Source organism: Lissotriton vulgaris, chromosome 7 (assembly GCF_964263255.1).
Source record: "Lissotriton vulgaris chromosome 7, aLisVul1.2, whole genome shotgun sequence".
NCBI lineage: Eukaryota > Metazoa > Chordata > Amphibia > Caudata > Salamandridae > Lissotriton > Lissotriton vulgaris.
In genome coordinates this window covers 1193516283-1193535349 of record NC_141695.1, presented here as the reverse complement: position 1 = coordinate 1193535349, position 19067 = coordinate 1193516283, and the positions used below count along the sequence as shown (strand labels likewise).

The 19067-nt window shown below is 52.5% G+C and overlaps 1 protein-coding gene across 2 annotated transcripts in view; it reads right to left on the bottom strand.

Moving 5' to 3' along the window:
• Nucleotides 1-514: 514 nt before the first annotated feature.
• RNF40 (ring finger protein 40) overlaps nucleotides 515-19067 on the bottom strand; it is a 244231-nt gene continuing 225678 nt past the window's right edge. For both annotated transcript variants that reach the window (XM_086931679.1, XM_086931680.1), the window contains exon 20: nucleotides 515-1436. In XM_086931679.1, coding sequence (XP_086787805.1) covers nucleotides 1260-1436 — 177 coding nt within the window. In that variant the 3' untranslated portion in view covers nucleotides 515-1259. The remainder of the gene's footprint in view (nucleotides 1437-19067) is intronic.

The window sequence follows — 19067 nt, the reverse complement described above, 5'->3', positions numbered from 1 at the left end:
CTCATGCAGGAATGACGTAGGGTCTGGTATATAAATGCCACCTGATAACACCGACATCAATTTCTTTCACTACTCTATCCATGCAAACAGACGTAGAGCCTTAAGAAGGTAACATCAAAACATTGTGTTCAAACGTCTAGAACTGGCATCTTATCCACATATCATTAGACCATTCCAGAGAAGGGGGGGGAAGGTTTGATGTAACAGCGGTTAGTTAAGTAGAGTCTCGACAAGTAAAGGCGCTACCAAAAATAAGTAACTTGTTCTTCTGAAAGAGACCCCTGAACTCCAAGGATCAATTGTGTGCTTAGGAAGGGGTAAGCTTCTCACGCAACCCAGACTTTTTGAAAGGGTTATCTGCTCTAGAGATTCGTGAGCAAACAAAAAGACTCAGTATTTTAACATGTGTTGCTTGACTAATGGATGTACAATTTAAATACGAGATCCTTTCTGAAAGACAGTCTTGCTTTTGTGGTTGAGGACAGTCAAAAAAACAAACAAGAGAGCCATAAACTTTATCAAATCTGTTCAACTTTATCTTTTACGGAAAACAGACTGACTCGTAAGCAACACCCTACTACCCAGCCCCAGAGGAAGGGCACTGACTTCTTGTACCATCACTTTCTCCTGGAGCTCCACAGGTAGGGTAGGGTGTGTGGAGAGGACCCAGAATCTTCAATACCCACCACTACCCAAGAGAAAAATACATTACAAGAGAACACTCCTTAGTGGGAGCTGTGGGGTCCGCTGTTGAAGGAGGCAGGTGGAACTGGTAAAGCCCCTGTTTGGGAATTAATCCACACACTGCATCACTACCACTGTATAAAACAAATCCACTACCAAGGAATCTTCAAAAGGAAAAGAGGCAGTCACAGATGTGCCCATTATGGGTCCCTTAAAACAATGACCCCCACAGTGCTTTCAGTCAAACATGGGTCCTGCTAAGTCTTTCACAAAGCCGAGCTCTGTTGCTCAGTCACAGCAGCAAGTGCAGGGTGAGTGGCTGCTGACCTGTCAAAGATGGCCCTACTGGTTGCAATCACATTGTGCAGGGCACAGCTGCTTCCTAACAGCTGTGGCAGGGCCCTGCAGCCTTGAGACGCCTGAAGGAGAGCCCTGCTGGTTGCAGGCCCACATAGGATAGCCGTGCTAACTGCAGACATGGAGACTCTTCGGCCTGTAGATGTGGTGGACCTTCTCGCTGCAGACATGGAGGCCCTTCTGGCTGCTGCTTCCCGCCTGCCTGTACAGTGCATGGCTCAGCTGATGTAGATGCGGTGGAAGTCGTGTGCACCGAAGGCTGCGTTGCACTTGGGGCACTTGCGCTGGCGTGTATCATAGCGAGTCTTCACGCACTCAAAGCAGAAAACGTGGAAGCACTTGGTGAGGACGGCATCCTTCTTGCGAGTATTACAGCATGGGCACGTGAGCTTGGCCTGGGAAAGTGTGATAAATAAGACCACAGCAGGGCAAAAAGGTACAAGAGCAAGAGATTGGAGAAGGAAAGGTGAATCAGCCAAGGGAAAGCCAGAGAATGTAGTAGGAAATTTGAGGGGAGAGCAGGAATATAGACAACAGAAGAAATGAAGAAAGAGAACAAATTGAAATGTAGCCGAATGGAGGGAAGGGCAGCAAAATGGGAGGGGAGTGGAATACAGGGAAATGGGAGAAACGGTAGGAGAAAGAGGTGAAGCAGGAGGAGAAACCAGGGTAAGAGAAACAAGAGTACAAGGGCGGGAAGGAATTAATTGTTAAAGAGAAACAAAAGGAGGAGATCAAGGTAAGCGAAAAGGTGTAGGAAAGGTACAGGAGAATAAGAAAGAATACAAGGGAGCAACAACCAAAAAGAAAATTAGATAGGAAAAACAGGTGATTTTTCGTGAGAAAGGACAAACAGATTAGGTGGTGATGATAATAAAGAGAAAGGGAAGAAGTGAGAAGAATATAAGGTTAGTTCTTCTGTATCCATTCAGCCCTGACAAGCTTTCTATAATAAGTAGTTATTATCAACATCAGTTTATCAGAGGAAATTATTGTATATTCTATTCTAAGAAAAATAATCTCGGCAGCATCACATGCTGCTGAAGTTTGACTTTTATCAATGGTTCATTACAGTGAGCAACTATACCAATCACACAAACTTGGAATCCTCCCACACTGCCTGGACCATCTCAGTACTATTTTGAAGCAAGCATTGGCTATGCCAGTAGGTCTGGCTTTAAAGAAATGTTATATGGTAATTTGAAGCATTACAAGCAGATAGCATAGGAATGGATTTGTGTCAAGAACTGTAGAATAATATTGGTGTAGGTTAAAAGGGCATTGAATGCTGCACTCTCCAGACAGACATAAAACTCCATGCAGGCCAATGACTGCCGTCCTCCCATGTGTGCTGCGGCCAGAGAAAAACATCATAAAATAGCTAGTTAACCAAGACATTTTAATAGCTTTACAATGTCATGTGTGCCCCTGAAAGTTACAGCTCAAGCAGCTGCATGACCAAAATAATCACTGTTGTGTGGAGGGAAAACATTTTTTTGTGGAAGCACACAACTTCATGTGGTTGGAGCCAAAACCCCTCTTCTGGTGTTTCTCACTTAATTGTCTGGTGACAGCTACGCTGTCTACCCAGACCATAAAAATACTCAATACATCCTGAGGTAGCCTCCGATTTCACTATAATTTACAATTAGAACTCTGGTGTAATGACAGACTACAGAATGCTCTTCTCGGAGGAAATGTATTTTTCAAAGTTATTTCAAAATGCATGTGCAACGTCTAACTTCAAATCAGCAGTGGGTGGATGGGTCACACATGAGTGTAGTGGGGACATATTTGCTGGACAGGTACCTTTATGGCGACTCCTATTCTTCGAATTCATTGGGTGCCTCAATGTGGTGATAACGGAGCACCCAGTGGAAGCTTTGGAAACTTCTTTCATAGCTGTTTAATCAGGATTCCAGGCACTGTCGCATGTCATATGAGCACATAACCCGTCACCAATCCCCTTATGTATAAACAGCTAATTAGTATTCACACCTTTAAGTGTGTTGGAATAGAAATCAAATTAGTTTGAAATGGACAAGGTTTATGTTATTTACATTTCTCCAAGTGGCAGCTTAATATTTTCCAAAGCAGCAGAGGATAACAATTGAGTGAATCTGAATACTTAACATTATGATCCTAGACGGTCACATATAATTTAAAAGGTTTCACCAATACTGTGTGTTTCTTAAAAAGCTACGCATCTTCAAAGAATTATTTGGAACAACGATCGATATATGAGGGGCCCATTATGTAAGTGTAATATTCAACAAAGATACTGGCCTTGCAATATTGTGGACGATGTAAGAAACCAATTCCCTATAAGGAAAATGCTATATACCAGTATGCATCTGTTCTTGGCATGTAGAGCTGCAGATTTCTACACTTTACATTAGATCGCCACCTGGTGTTGGGCTCGGATGATTGCATGTTGTCGTCTTGGAAGTAGTCTTTGTAGTTAATGTTAATATGGATTTGTTAAGCGCTTGTACGCCCGGGGGCTTCATGGCGCTGTAGGAAGGAACGCAACGCACCGGTTAAAAGTAGAAATGAAGCAGCTCAGCAAAACGCCTGAGAGAAGAGCCAGGTTTTCAGGGAGTGTCTAAAACTGAGGATATTGTCGCTCAGTTTTAGTTGGAGGGGAAGAGAGTTCCAGAAGGCAGCTGCAAGATGGTCAAAGCAGCAACCTCCAAGGCGCTTCCTCTTGTAAGAAGGGACGATCAGAGGGATTTATGGATGGACCGGAGATTGCGGGAAGGGTTGTATCTCTTGAATAAATCTCTAATAAATAGAGGGCCAGAGTCGTGCAGAGACTTGAATAGGATGCACCCTGCTTTAAAAGCTACTCGCTGCTCGACAGGCAGCCAGTGTAGCTGTTTCAAACCTAATCTAACAGACTGTCTTTTAGAGAGATTCAGAAGAAGTCTGGCTGCCTGGTTCTGAACCAGCTGGAGGCGTTTTAACTCTCCAGTTTGAAGCCCGAGATAGAGGCTGTTGGAAAAATCTAATCTGGACAGGACCAGGGAAATGACAATCTGTGTAAGGGCAGCCGGAGAGAAGAAGCAGGCAATTTTCTTAATTTTCTTCAGTTGGAAAAAGCTAGATGACACAACTGCTCCTACCTGTTTTTTTAGGGAGAGATCCTCGCTGATAAAGATTCCTAAGCTCTTAACTGAGGATGACTTAGACGGAGGGGCTCCCATGCTAGATGGCCAAAAGCTAGGGTTCCAACTAAGTGCACTCTGTCCAGGCAAGACCAGTTCGGTCTTGCCTGGGTTAAGTTTCAAATGATTGCAGTTCATCCAACTCAGAATGTGAGACATGGTGTTTTGGAATTCTGCCACTGAGTCCTTGGTGTTTAAAGGGAAAATTAGCTGCAAATCATCTGCGTAGTTGAAGATGGTAACTTTCGCTTTCCTAAGAGAATACAGAAGGGGGCGTAGGTATAAATTAAAAAGCAAAGGTGACAAAGAAGAGCCCTGAGGTACTCCACAGATGGTAGGCATAGTGGGGGCAGTGAAGGAACCCAGTCTGACAGATTGAGTGCGGCCGGTAATGAATGAGCGGATCCAGCTCAGCGCAGGGCCCCTGAGACCTGCCTGCTCGACACGGTCGACCAAGATGGTATAGTCAACCGTGTCGAACGCAGCTGAGAGGTCCAGCAGTACCAGAGCCTGGCGGATCCCCTCATCTGCGTTCCGCCTCAAAGTGTTCTGCACCGAAAGGATGACTGCTTCAGTTGAATGACAAGGGCGGTAGCCGGCCTGGTTGGTTGCAAGATACTCTGATTCTTCCACAAATTTGGAAATACTGTCGCAGACATGAGCCTCCAATAGTTTGGCACAGTAAGGCAGCAAAGATATGGGCCTATAGTTAAGCGGATCTAGCGGATTGGCTCCGGCTTTTTTTATCAGGGGAAGAAGGAGGGCTTTTTTAAAATTGTCTGGGACTTTACCCTGTGCGAGCGATCCATTCAGCATAGAGAGTATACCCGCAGGAATGCTGGTTCCCACTTCTTTCAGAATGTGTGGGGGGCAGATGTCATCAGGGGAGCCTGATTTGACCTTGGCGAGAAGTTTAGATAAAATGGCGCCATCAATAAGGGGAAAAGATTCCAGAATAGCAGAGTTGTGAAAGGTGTCAGCCAGAAGGAGGGGGAACTGAATGGTGGGGATACTTTGTTTTATGGTGCAGATTTTATCAAAGAAAAAAGAATTTAATGAGTTACAGAGCTCCTATGTGGGGGCCTCCGGTAGAGAAGTTCTATCGCTGCCACTAAGATTTTCCACGATGTTAAACAGTTCTCTTGATTTATTGTGGGCATTAAGGATTTTTTCCGAGAAATAATCGGTTTTATGTTTTATGTTTCTGGATAAGTTTCTGATAGTCCTTTCGGGCCCTACAATAGTTGGCTTTTTGTCTTGTTCTGAGTACGCTATTCGCCACTTTCGCTCCATTTGAGGGACTTCAAGTTTTAAAGCTTTGAGATGAGGTGTAAACCACCTGCGAGCGTCATTGGGGCGGGAGCGGGGAAAGTTAGTGCAAGGGGCATGCGCGTCAGCTGCCTGAAGTAGCCAGCTGGAAAATCTCAATCTTCAATCCCTTCGATATCCTGATCTAATGGGGGAAGGGATGAAGTTAAGGTGTCAATAAAGGCGGAGATGTCGACATTCTTTCATATTCTGACTTTCCCTCCTTTCTGAGAAGGAGGCTTTCTACATTTTTCAGTAGTAATGGTGAAGTGGATCAAAAAGTGATCCGACCTGATGCAGGGCGTGATGGAATTAATAGCCAGGGGGATGTTCTGAGACCAGATTTGATCAAGGCTATGCCCTTTTTCATGGGTTGGGAGGTGTATCTGTTGGGTGAGGTTCATGTCTAGAAGGGTCTCTTTCATCGCAGCTGCCTGAGTATCTAACTCAGCAGAGTTCAACCAAAAATTGAAATCGCCCAGCAACACGATTTTTTTGTGATTGATTATTAGAGGGGCAAGCTGTTCTGCTAAAGATGCCGCAAAAGTGGGCATGTTTTGAGGAGGACGGTAGATGAGGATCATAAGTAGTGATCCACTATTAGTGTCCATTTTAAAGGTCATGTTATCGGATCCTATAAGATCAAGGGACGGTAGAAGAGAGAAGGAGTAGTTTCTGTCCTGTAACTCCAGGTCTGTAGTAGGGGTATCTCTGTTATAGTCATAATCTAGTGAATAGTCCCGCCCATGTGCGCGGACCCCGGAGCAATCAAAAATAATCTCTTAAGCTGTCAAAACATGCAGACCTGCATAGACACTTAAGAGAGAATTTAAAGACAGATAATGCAGCCTATATCCACAGGCTACACTGTCCAATACTTCAACTGGAAATTCCACCAAAAACCACAACAGCACAGCCTGTCCAGGGTTTTCCACAGAGAAAAACCTTGCTTTGAACAGCAAAACCCTCTGGAATGATAGAGAGGAAGGAGTGGACAGACAAGCCCCATAGGCTGCCATTATGTGGCTCAAAACAGGATACTGTGCCTTTAAGAGAACTTCCCAGAAGCCTCACAGTATCCCAGAATGCAGTGCAGGTCCCTTTCACCTTCAGTTCTTTTTGAAGGCGTAACACGCCAGACCTGTAGCATTCCTTACATGAATATCACTCTCCACCGGGGAGGAGGGCGGGCGCTTATGACTATAACAGAGATACCCCTACTACAGAACTGGAGTTACAGGACAGAAACTACTCCTTCTGTAGTAGGGGATCTCTGTGTATAGTCATAATCTAGTGAATAGAATGGCAAGCCCATCCCCACACCAAAGCGGCGGTGGAGAAACGAGAAATAACACCACTAATGTGCGAACAAATTTCGCAGCGAAGCCTGCCCAACCTGAGCATCTGCCCTGGTATCAGTGTCCAGACAGTAATGCTAAGCCAAGGTATGGACCGTCTTCCAAGTGGCGGCCATGCAGATTTCTGCAATCGGAACATTAAGCAGCAAAGCAGTCGCGGCAGCTTTGCCCCTGGTGGAATGAGCCTTAGGTTTACCTCCTAAGGTCGTATTAGTCTGTTGGGAACACAATAGTGTACAGGACACAATCCACCTAGAGATGGACTGTTTTGAGGTAGCAAAACCGGTCCAGACTGATTCATAATTGTCAAACAATTGATCTGAACCACGAATACCTCTGGGTATAGCCAGATAAAATTCCAACACCCTCCTAACATCCAGGGAATGTAGGGACCTTCCCGCTGGAGATGCCGGATTCTGAACAAACGTAGGCAAAGTTATTGTCTGATTGACATGAAAACCAGAAAGAACCTTAGGAAGACATTTAGGGTGAGTATGCGTAACAACCTCAGCAGCATGAAATACAGTATAAGGTCCTTGGCAACACAACGCCTGAATACCACTCCCCCTGCGGGCCGATGTGATGGCCACGAGGAACGCCGCCTTCCAGGACAGATGCTGCAACGAAGCCCTATGAACAGGTTCACAAGGCTCCTACATCAATCTGGACAGCACCACATTCAATTCCCATGAAGGCGAAGGAAGCCAGCCAGGAGGGAATGCTTTCTTCCAGCCTTCCCAAAAATCTTTGATCACAGGGATCTGGAAGAAGGAAGTCTGAAGGGCATTTCCTGTAGGCAGTCAGCGCAGCAATATGAACCGTAATGGAGTAGACATTAAGGCCCGACTGCGCAAGGCGTAGAAGATACAGAAGGAAGACATCTTCCTTACACGTCGACAGGGCATGGTCCTTGGGCTTGCACCAGATGCAAAAACTTCTTCCACTATTAAGCAGAAGAAGAAGTCCTAGTGGAAGAATGCTTAGCCTCCTTCAGTATGTCCATACAAACTTCTGGTAGATTCAAATGGCCATATCACACTATCTCAGGAGCCATGCAGCCAAACTCAAAGACAAGAGGTTGGGGTGCAACGTCTGCCCCCTGAACTTTGCGAGAAGGTCCGGACTGCAAGGCCTCCGTATGAGAGGACGGAGAGACCGGCGAAGCAGGTCCGTGAACCACCACTGTCTGGGCCATTCCGGGGCAATCAGGATCATCCGCGCCCTGGACTGGGACAGCTTGATGAACACCGCCGGAATCAAGGGAAAGGGTGGAAAAGCGTACAGAAAGCTGTTCGACCAGTTAATCCAGAACGCATTCCCCAGCTTCCCCACAGGCAGTACCTGGAGGCGAAGTCTCGGCATGCGCCGAAGACTTCTCCTAGTACTTCTTCGTTTATGACCCACTCATGGCTTCCCTGAATCAGTCTGCTCAGCACGTCTGCCCGAGCATTCTGCACTCCTGGCAGATGGGTAGCCGTTAGAGTCAGTCGCCAGATCGCCCGCGCCTCCTCCGACAGAGTGCGCGATCTCGAACCCCCCTGCTTGTTGAGGTAATACATTGTGGTCAAATTGTCCGTCTGTACAAGCAGAGAGTTGGTCTGGAAGGACAGAAGAAACGCCTTCAATGCCAAGGGAACAGCTCTGAGTTCCCAGAAAATGATGTGATACGTGGACTCCATCGGGGACCACGTTCCTTGTATCTGCAAGTCTCCGGAAAGCGCCCCCCAGCCGTGGGGAGACGCATCCGTCACGACAGTCTGTGTGGAAATGTCCTTGTGAAAAGGAACCCCTCTTAGGAGAGTCTCCGCTGAACACTACCACTTCAGAGACTGAAGAGCACGCAGATACAGTCGTATCTTGTCGCCCAAGGATCCTTTCCTCTAATCCCACTGATCCTCCAAGCACTCCTGCAAAGGTCTAATGAGCAGCCGTGCGTGTGGCGTGAGGAACCTACAAGAGTCCACCGACCCCAGTAGAGAAGACACCGTCTCCACTACCGCAGATGGGGCGGTCACAAGAGCCTGAGCCTTCCCAAGGGGAGATAATCGACTCTCCACCGAAGGAGACACGCTTGCTGACAGCGTATTGACGGAGGCTCCCAAGTACTGTATGCACTGGACCGGAATGGGGACAGACCCGGACATGTTGAAGTGCAACCCCAGCTCGTTCCAGAGAACGCACGTCCTCCTGAAGTGCGCCTGAGCTTCCGAGAAGGAGGAGGCCCTGATCAACCAATCGTCCAGGCACGGTTAGAGAAGCCACCTCGTTTTTCCACAGGCGTGCAGCTACTACTGCCATGCACTTCGAGAATAGTCTGGGCGCAGACTTCAGCCCGACTGGCAGTACTGTGTACTGATAATGATGGGCATAGACCTGGAATCGCAGGAACTTCCTGTGTGCAATGAGCACATGGGAGAACGCATCTCGTAGATCTATGGCACCAAGCAAATCTCCCTGTTGCAGCAGAGCATAAACCTGATGCAACGACAGCATGCGAAACTCCTCTACTGCGAATCCACTTGTTTGCTTGTCGCAAACCCAGAATGGGCCTGAACTCGTTCCTGTCCTTCTCATGAACCAGAAGAACCGGGAGTACAGACCTCTCCTCTTTTGAGACAGAGGTACGTCCTCTATCGCCCTTGTCCTAGACAGGATAACGGCCTCTGCTTAGAGCTCGGACCGCTGAAACCGCGAGCCGACCGGAGGAAGTGCTGGAGGAGGGCCGATGAACCGAAGACTGACTCAGACCCAGCCGGCCTTTGTTCGCCGAGGAGCCACAAGCTCTCCCGCGTATGCGCACAATATACTTGTAAAGCATTAAATGGCGGCCCGGGACCACCGGCAAATCCTGGGAGGAAAAACGCCGCTAGTAAGGGTAGTAGGCTTCAGGCCGTTCTCCATGCCCCAAACCTACAGCCGTCCAAAAGTCTCCGATTCAGACTTCATGCGGGCCACTCACTACTCTCATGGCAACCCAAGGGTCGCCCAAAGAACGGGAGAGTAGAAGCACACTGCTGAGCCGCAGGCTGCAGAGACGCCAGGCAAATAAAAGTATGGCAATGTAGGACAAACCCACAATACCTGGGGGTCGGCAGGAGAGAAAAACTTCGCTCCGACACCGATGCCTAGATCCGAAACTATCAGGCCCATTAGACCACCTCTTGTAAGGCTTCCCTCCTGTCTCTCGGCAGAGGAACCACAAATCGGTGAAGAAAAACTCCCCCACAGAGGGATCTCACAACAACGGTCCAACAACCGCGGGCCACATCGTGAGGCCTACATGCCGCCACCCCTGCGACCAAGTCAGGAGCACGGTCGGAGCCAGAACCTCCTGCCAGGCGGTAGTGGACGAAAGGTAAGTCCCGCCAACCACTAAAGAGTCGGAGAGGGACTCCCCGAACTCATGGCAGACGCATCCCTGGCATCAAGGCACGGAGGTTCGCAGACTGAGGGGCAAAAGGCCCCTGGGGTGGAGGACGGAAGAGGGAACCGAGGGGATTCTGAAACATCCCCGGTGGTCTCACCAGTAGTGGTTGAGCAGGAGGCGACCTAGCAGACGTGCAGGCATGCAAGCACTCAAAACTAAGCAAAAGGACAAACGTCCCTCGTGTACACGTGGTGAGTAACCACAAACTCCCCATCAGAAGGGTTCCTCGACGCTGATCAACTGCTCTGCGTCGTGAGTGGAAGGTGCCGGGAACCCAAAGTCCCCTCTACGACGGGAGGCCCACCAAGGAGCGAGGCCTGGAACCAGACCCAGGCGTCAAGAGCCGGCAGTACTCTGCGGCTGTAACCCATGACGCCGACCCCACTACGACGTCACCATCACTAAGACAGTGACTGTCTCTATGACAACCAACACTCAGACATCAAAATGTCACTAGGTGTCAACCAAGGAGACGCCGAGCCATCCCTTACGGTGACGTCCTGACCCAACGGAAGAGGGCAGAGCCCAAGTGACCAATGCCCCAAAAGGAGCATCACTGCTCCATGACGTCTAGCCTCACTGTCCCATGACGTCGAGCATCCCTGCCCCATGACGTCGAGCATCCCTGCTCCATGACGTAGAGCATCACCGCTCCATGACGTCGAGCATCACCGCTCCATGACGTCGAGCAACACCGCTCCATGACGTCGAGGCACCCCATGACGTCAGGGAACCCCATGACGTCGAGGTACTCCATGACATAGAGACACTCCATTACGTCGACGTCGAGACACTCCATGACGTCGACCCCGAGACACTCCATGCTCGAGGCCCTTCATGACGTCGAGGCACTTCATGACGTCGACGTCGAGGTACTCCATGACGTCGACGTCGAGGTACTCCATGACGTCGACGTCGAGGTAATCCATGACGTCGACGTCGAGGTAATCCATGACGTCGACGTCGAGGTACTCCATGACGTCGACGTCGAGGTACTCCATGACGTCGACGTCGAGGTACTCCATGACGTCGACGTCGAGGTACTCCATGACGCCGACACTCCATGATGTCGACGTCGAGGCACTCCATGACGTCGACACTCCATGACGTCGACGTCGAGGCACTCCATGACGTCGACGTCGAGGCACTCCATGACGTCGACGTCGAGGCACTCCATGACGTCGACGTCGAGGCACTCCATGACGTTGACGTCGAGGCACTCCATGACGTCGACGTCGAGGCACTCCATGACGTCGAGGCACTCCATGACGTCGGGGCACTCCATGACGTCGGGGCACTCCATGACGTCGGGGCACTCCATGATGTCGACGTCGAGGCACTCCATGACGTCGACGTCGAGGCACTCCATGACGTCCAGGCACTCCACGTGCCAACTGGAACCGCGTCATAGCTCAGACGTGCCCTTACTGGGGATAACCCCAGAGATTACAGCATGGGACTCGGTAGAGGACCTACCCTCACCTCACCCAGAGGCTGGAGATGCCTTCAAACTCCTCTGTTTGAAACCTGGAAGCCGAAGCCCCCTAGAAAGGAAGGTACAGAGAAATCTGAAAGAGACACGTTAGTGATAGATTCCTTACCTTAGAATATCCCCAGGCGTCAGACTGGATCCGGAAATTTTTGCGTAGCAATACCCCTGCGCGCTGGTAGGCGTCGTCTGCGGCTCCGCGTCCGTCGTCGGCGTCGTGAGCGCCGGGATGACGTCATCGGAGTATATAGACGGCGCCCATGCGCGCTGACGTCAGTTCTTTTTTCCGCGCCAGCTAGCGCAGATCCGGAAGAAGCTCTACCCCCAGTCACTTTTTGACTGAAAACTTTTTTGATCTTTTTGATCCTCTAGTTAGTCGATTCTCGACTATCGGTGCCAGGGATGCCCGGGTTCAAGCCTTGATCGAAGTGTGGCCGACTCATGTCGGTCACGGACCCCCATCGCCGGTGCCTGAAGTGCTTAGGCCTCGACCACGACGATCGAACCTGCTCCGACTGCCGGGCCCTGACGTCGAAGGCTAGGCGGGAGCGGTCCCGCAAGCGTCTCGAGCTGAGGCAGTCGGCCCCGCGCCGCTCCAGGTCCCGGTCCCGGTCCCACGGGAGGTCGAGGGACAGGTCGCGAGGTCGGAGTCATCGACGTTCCGGGAGTGGACACCGATCGTCTGGTTCCAAGTCCTCAGGTAAGAGGCATGAGAGGTCGGAGCGACACCATCGGTCCTCCGACCCGCCCCGTCGCTCGCTCGATGCGACCGGGGATTCGGGCGACACCGCCCACGCGGCTCCGCGGGAGTCGCAAGCGTCGCCGCCTGCCCCACACCTTCGGGTCCCTGGGCACGGCGCGTCGCAGGAGGAGGTCGAGAGGTACCTCATGGCCATGAGGGCCCTCCCTCCTCAGTCGGTTCCCGTGGCGCCTTCGGGCCGATCGGCTCCGTCTGGAGGTCCTTCCGGGTCGGGCGCTTCGGCCCCGACGACGTCGGGTGCTTCGGCCCCGGCGCCGCTGGCGACTTCGGTCCCGGCGCCGCGCGACCTCGCTGGATCCGGCTCCGGATCCGGGACCTCGCCGGTCGACCTTACGACCTCGCCGGCGACGTCCCTTCAGGTGTCGTCCCCGGCAGCCGACGTGGTTGCCGACCCCAATGCTTCCTACGGTCCTGCTCAGGTGTCGGAGGGGCGCCGCTGGGCGCCGATTCCGTCGGCCTTCGGAGAGTTCTATCTCCACGAGGAGGCCCTGGCTGTTAATCCTGGTCTCCAGGAGCCGGGTGACGAGGAGCAATGGGAGGGGTCCGAGGACCCTCTGGCACGTGATTGCCAGTCTCATCAGGACTGGACATATGAGCTTGGGGAGGCCAGTGGTATTGACACCTCGCCAGACACTGGATTTACGTCGCCCCCGACTGTGGCTTCGGAGGCGGGTTCTGCTTACAGTGTAGTGTTGACGAAGGCAGCTAAGGCCCTAAACCTTGAGCTCCCCGTCGCGGCCGTGAGGACTAATCTCCTCACTGAGGTACTCAAACAGCAGTCCGGCTCCGCGGAGCCCCTTCTGCCGTTCAATGAGGCCTTGTGTGACGTTCTGCTGGGCACTTGGTCCAAGCCCGCCACAGGTCCCCCTGTGGATAGGAACGTGGCTAGACGCTACCGCCCGGCACCGGGCGACCCTTGCTTTTTGTCCACCCACCCCACCCCCGAGAGCCTGGTCATCCAGGCCTCCAACTCCCAGACCGCATTCCCGTCGGCCCCGCCCGACAGGGAATCCAAGAGATATGAGCAGTTCGGGAAGGTCTTCTCGTCTGTGAGCCTGGGGCTCCGGTCAGTGAACACCAACTGTCTCTTGGGCCGCTACACCCACACTCTGTGGGACACGGTTGCGGAGGTGCTGCCACAATGCCCTGAGGAGGTCAGGGCTAAACTCAGCCAAACCCTTGCGGACGGCCGAGATGCGGCACGCTTTTCCATTCGGTGTGGGCTGGATACCACGGACTCACTGGGCAGGGCGATGGCAACGACGGTGGCGGTTCGACGCCACGCCTGGTTGAGGTCCGCCAATTTCTCGGCCGATGTCCAGGCCACTCTCCTGGACATGCCGTTTGATGGCCGTCGCCTCTTCGGCGACAAGGCAGACCATGCGCTGGAGCGTTTTAAGGACTCCAGGGCCACGGCCAAGTCCTTGGGCCTTGCGGCCCCACGCCAGCAATCGGGTGCCTTTCGCTCCTTTCGTGGCCACGGAAGGGGCGCCCCACCACGGACCGTCAGCCACGCGCCGCAGAATGTTCAGCAACGCGGTGGCGGCCGTGGGAACCGCCGTGGCGGTGGTCGGGGCCAGCGGCGAGGCCAGTCCACACCTCCCTCAGCAGCCCCCGCCTCAAAACCTTCCTAGTCCGAGTTTTCAGGCCCATGTGACGCCTGTGGGAGGCAGGGTTCGCCATCACCTCTCCCACTGGCATACAGTCACTTCGGACAGGTGGGTGCTGCAAATTGTCCGAAGGGGTTTCTCCCTCCCCTTCGAGTCTTCCCCTCCATCCATGCCACCTCAATACCACCGTGTGTCGGGGGATCACTTGCAACTTCTGCAAGAGGAGGTTTCGGCCCTCTTGGCCAAGAGGGCCATCGAGCGCGTTCCTGGGCCAGAAGTAGGACGTGGCTGTTATTCCCACTACTTTCTGGTACCCAAGAAGGGCAAAGGGGGCCTACGCCCTATCTTGGATCTGCGGAACGTCAACGGCTTCCTCCGGACGGAGAAGTTCAAGATGCTCACTTTGGCTCAGGTCCTGGCTGCCCTGGACCCAGGAGACTGGATGGTAGCGTTGGACTTGCAGGACGCCTATTTCCACATCCCCGTCCTGCCGGCCCACCGGCGTTACCTGCGGTTCACGGTAGGCCAAGAGCACTTTCAGTTTACCGTGCTCCCCTTCGGCCTTACCAGCGCCCCACGGGTGTTCACGAAGGTGATGGCGGTGGTCGCAGCCCATCTGCGCAGGCAAGGGGTATCAGTCTTCCCCTACCTCGACGACTGGTTGTTGAAAGCGGGCTCGCCCCAGACAGTCGTCAGCCACCTCCAGACTACGGCCAACCTCCTGCACTTGCTGGGGTTCTCCATCAATGTGCCGAAGTCACACCTGTGTCCCTCTCAGAAGCTCTTTTTCATCGGAGCGGTTCTCGACTCGGCGCAGTTTCGGGTTTACCCACCCGAGCAGCGGGTTCGGGATATTCAGGCTCTGATTCCTGTCTTCAGACCGTTATCCCGGGTCTCGGTCAGGTTGACGCTGCGGCTTCTGGGACTGATGGCCTCCTGCATCCTTCTGGTGCGTCACGCCAGGTGGCGGATGCGGGCTCTGCAGTGGGACCTGAAGTTTCAGTGGGCCCAGCATCAGGGCAACCTGTCCGATCATGTCCTGATCTCGGAGGGCACTGCGAAGCAGCTGCAGTGGTGGCTCACGGACCGCGACTGGGTCAGTGGCAGACCCCTCTCTCTACCCCAGCCGGAGCACGTAGTTGTGACGGACGCGTCCCTCCTGGGCTGGGGAGGCCACATGGGAGAGGCGGAGATCAGAGGCCTCTGGTCTCCGGCGGAGTCCCGGCTCCACATCAACCTTCTGGAGCTGCGGGCGATTCGTCTTGCACTGAAGGCATTCCTCCCCTCTGTCAGGGGGAGCGTGGTGCAAGTGTTCACCGACAACACCACCGCCATGTGGTACTGCAACAAACAGGGCGGTGTGGGGTCGTGGACCCTTTGCCAGGAGGCTCTGCGCCTCTGGCAGTGGCTGGAACATCAGGGCGTGACTCTGGTGGTTCAACACCTGGCAGGTTCTCTGAATGCCAGGGCGGACGAACTCAGCCGCCGGTGCATGATGGATCACGAATGGCGTCTGAACTCGGACGTGGCGCAAGGTCTCTTTCGACAGTGGGGAGAGCCTTGGTTAGATCTATTCGCCACAGAAGAGAACGCGCAATGTCAGCAGTTCTGCGCGTTGGAGTTTCCAAGGCGGCACTCGCTCGGAGACGCTTTTCGTCGCGAGTGGAGCTGCGGCCTGTTGTACGCCTTTCCGCCTATACCACTTCTGCCCAGAGTGCTGAAGAAGATCAGGCACGACCGGGCCCAAGTTATCCTTGTGGCTCCGGACTGGGCTCGAAGATACTGGTATCCCGAGCTACTCAGCATGTCAGTCGATCCCCCGATTCGTCTGCCTCTTCGGGAGGACCTTCTGTCGCAGCAGCAGGGGACGGTCCTGCACCCGAACCTGTCCAGTCTCCACCTACAAGCTTGGAGATTGAGCGGCGGCAGTTGAGGCCATTTGACTTGCCTCCCGAAGTCTGTGACATCATTCTGGCAGCCAGGCGTCCCTCCACGAAGTCGGTATACGCCTGCCGGTGGAATAGATTTGTGGCATGGTGCGCAGCAAAGGCTGTGGATCCCCTCTCTGCACCCCTTTCGGAAGTGCTGCTCTTTCTTCTTTCCCTTGCCCAGCAGGGCTCTGCTCTGGGCACTCTTAAAGGGTACCTTTCTGCTCTTTCAGCCTTCTTGAGGCTACCAGATCAGCCTTCTTTGTTCGAGTCCCCTATAGTGAGTAGATTTCTGAAGGGCATCACGCACATGTTCCCTCCTGTTCCCTTCGTGATGCCCCAGTGGGACTTGAATCTTGTTCTCACCTATCTGATGTGTGCTCCCTTTGAGCCACTTCATAACTGTCCTCTTCGTCTCCTTACGCTGAAGACGGCCTTCCTGGTTGCCATCACCTCTGCCAGGAGGGTGAGTGAGCTCCAGGCTCTTTCTTCTTCTCCGCCTTTCCTGTCTGTTCATCCTGATAAGGTGGTGTTGCGTACACGACCTTCCTTTCTGCCCAAGGTTGTCACGGCCTTCCACATCGGGCAGTCCATCACCTTGCCCACCTTCTTTCCGCCTCCGCATCCCTCGAAAGAGGAAGAGAGGCTCCACCGTCTGGATCCAAAACGTGCGCTCTCCTACTACCTGGACCGCACTCGCCAATTCCGGGTGGATGACCAACTCTTCGTTGGTTACGTGGGCGCGAAGAAGGGAAAGGCTGTACACAAGAGGACCATCTCCAGGTGGATCATCTTGTGCATCCAAGCATGCTACTCTATGGCGAGGAAGGAGCCCCCGGCTGGATTGCGGGCTCACTCCACTCGGGCCACGGCGACAACAACTGCCCTGGGCCGCGGTGTCCCCCTGCAGGACATCTGTCAGGCAGCCACGTGGGCCTCGCTGCACACGTTCGCAAGACACTACTGCCTGGACAGTCAAGTCCGGAGGGATGGCTTCTTTGGCCGTTCCGTCCTCCAGGACTTTCTGGTGTGATATTGGTTCGCAGACCCACCACCGGGGTTGGTATTGCTGGGGTATCTATTCTAAGGTAAGGAATCTATCACTAACGTGTCTCTTTCAGATGCACAAGTTACTACTTGTGTAACGATATATCTGTAAGAGACATTAGTTAGTGATAGATTCCTTACCGCCCTCCCATCCTCCCCGTTCTGCGAACCGATATTTAGGGTTAAGGTCATCCCCTTTCAGGGCCCTAGTTTCATTGGCACCAGTGTTAGTTCTATCATGGCTCTGCGTATCTGGCGCGGAAAAGCTGTGTTATCAGAACTGACGTCAGCGCGCATGGGCGCCGTCTATATACTCCGATGACGTCATCCCGGCGCTCACGACGCCGACGACGGACGCGGAGCCGCAGACGACGCCTACCAGCGCGCAGGGGTATTGCTACGCAAAAATTTCCGGATCCAGTCTGACGCCTGGGGATATTCTAAGGTAAGGAATCTATCACTAACTAATGTCTCTTACAGATATATCGTTACACAAGTAGTAACTTGTACGACAGGTGTCCAAAGACACAGGCAAGCACAGAGTACAAACCCTGTGAGCTTCAGCATTGGCCTTCAGTTCAGCTGCAGACAAAGCACATGTCAGACTAGAAATAGTCTAAAGACAAAAAGACTGCAGAAATTCTGCCAAAAAACCACAGCAGAATGCAGATAAAGGCCAAAGACGTCGAGTGAAGCTACAAAAATCCAAAAATATCAAAAAAATAGTACAGAAAAAGCTCAGAAAAGAAGAGCTAATGCTCCAGGGTCCTGCTAGCAGGAGCCGGAAAAAAGAACTGAAGGTGAAAGGGACCTGCACTGCATTCTGGGATACTGTGAGGCTTCTGGGAAGTTCTCTTAAAGGCACAGTATCCTGTTTTGAGCCACATAATGGCAGCCTATGGGGCTTGTCTGTCCACTCCTTCCTCTCTATCATTCCAGAGGGTTTTGCTGTTCAAAGCAAGGTTTTTCTCTGTGGAAAACCCTGGACAGGCTGTGCTGTTGTGGTTTTTGGTGGAATTTCCAGTTGAAGTATTGGACAGTGTAGCCTGTGGATATAGGCTGCATTATCTGTCTTTAAATTCTCTCTTAAGTGTCTATGCAGGTCTGCATGTTTTGACAGCTTAAGAGATTATTTTTGATTGCTCCGGGGTCCGCGCACATGGGCGGGACTATTCACTAGATTATGACTATACACAGAGATCCCCTACTACAGAATTTATGGGAGTTGCGAATAATCGCTGCAACCCCTCCGCCCCTTTTGTCAGCAGGTCTGTCAACATGCAAGATGCAATAGTCAGAGGGAACTGCTGCTAAAATATCGGGCAAGGAGTCTGCATTGAGCCAAGTCTCTGTGAGGAGTAAGATATCAGGTTGCTCAGCCTGAAGCAGGAGGAAAATGTCCATATGGTGTTTGACCATGAACCTAGTGTTTAAGTAAAAACATTTGAGAGTAGTCTCTAAGTCAGGAGAGGGTGAGGGAGAAAAGAAGGGGCTTGGCCGAGTGGCTTTATCAGTGATGAACTCGGGGTTCAAAATGCCATAAGTGGCGGCACGCTTTAAGGCGTAAGCAGGTTGGGCGGGTCCCGCACTAGCTGAGGGTCTAAGTTGTAGTAACTCTAGGGAGGAGTATGTGTAATTTTGACCAGGGATTAAGGCCCCAGGCCCAGGTCTGCCGCGGACGGGCGCAGACGGACTTGACTTATGCGCGACTTCGGCGCGAATTCGTCGCGCCCGCTGCGCTCGTCCGCTGCGCTCCTGTATACACATTGGTTTTGTAGCCTGCCTCCCGGGAGAACTAGACCGCTAGATCCGGTCCAGCCCCACCCAAGATGGCGGCTCGCCTCACCCTCCACGCAAACGGCACCGGCCGCGATGGAACCGGGCGGGCTGCAGAGGTTAAATCAACACAATCGGTAGGTGAAGTTCAAGCAA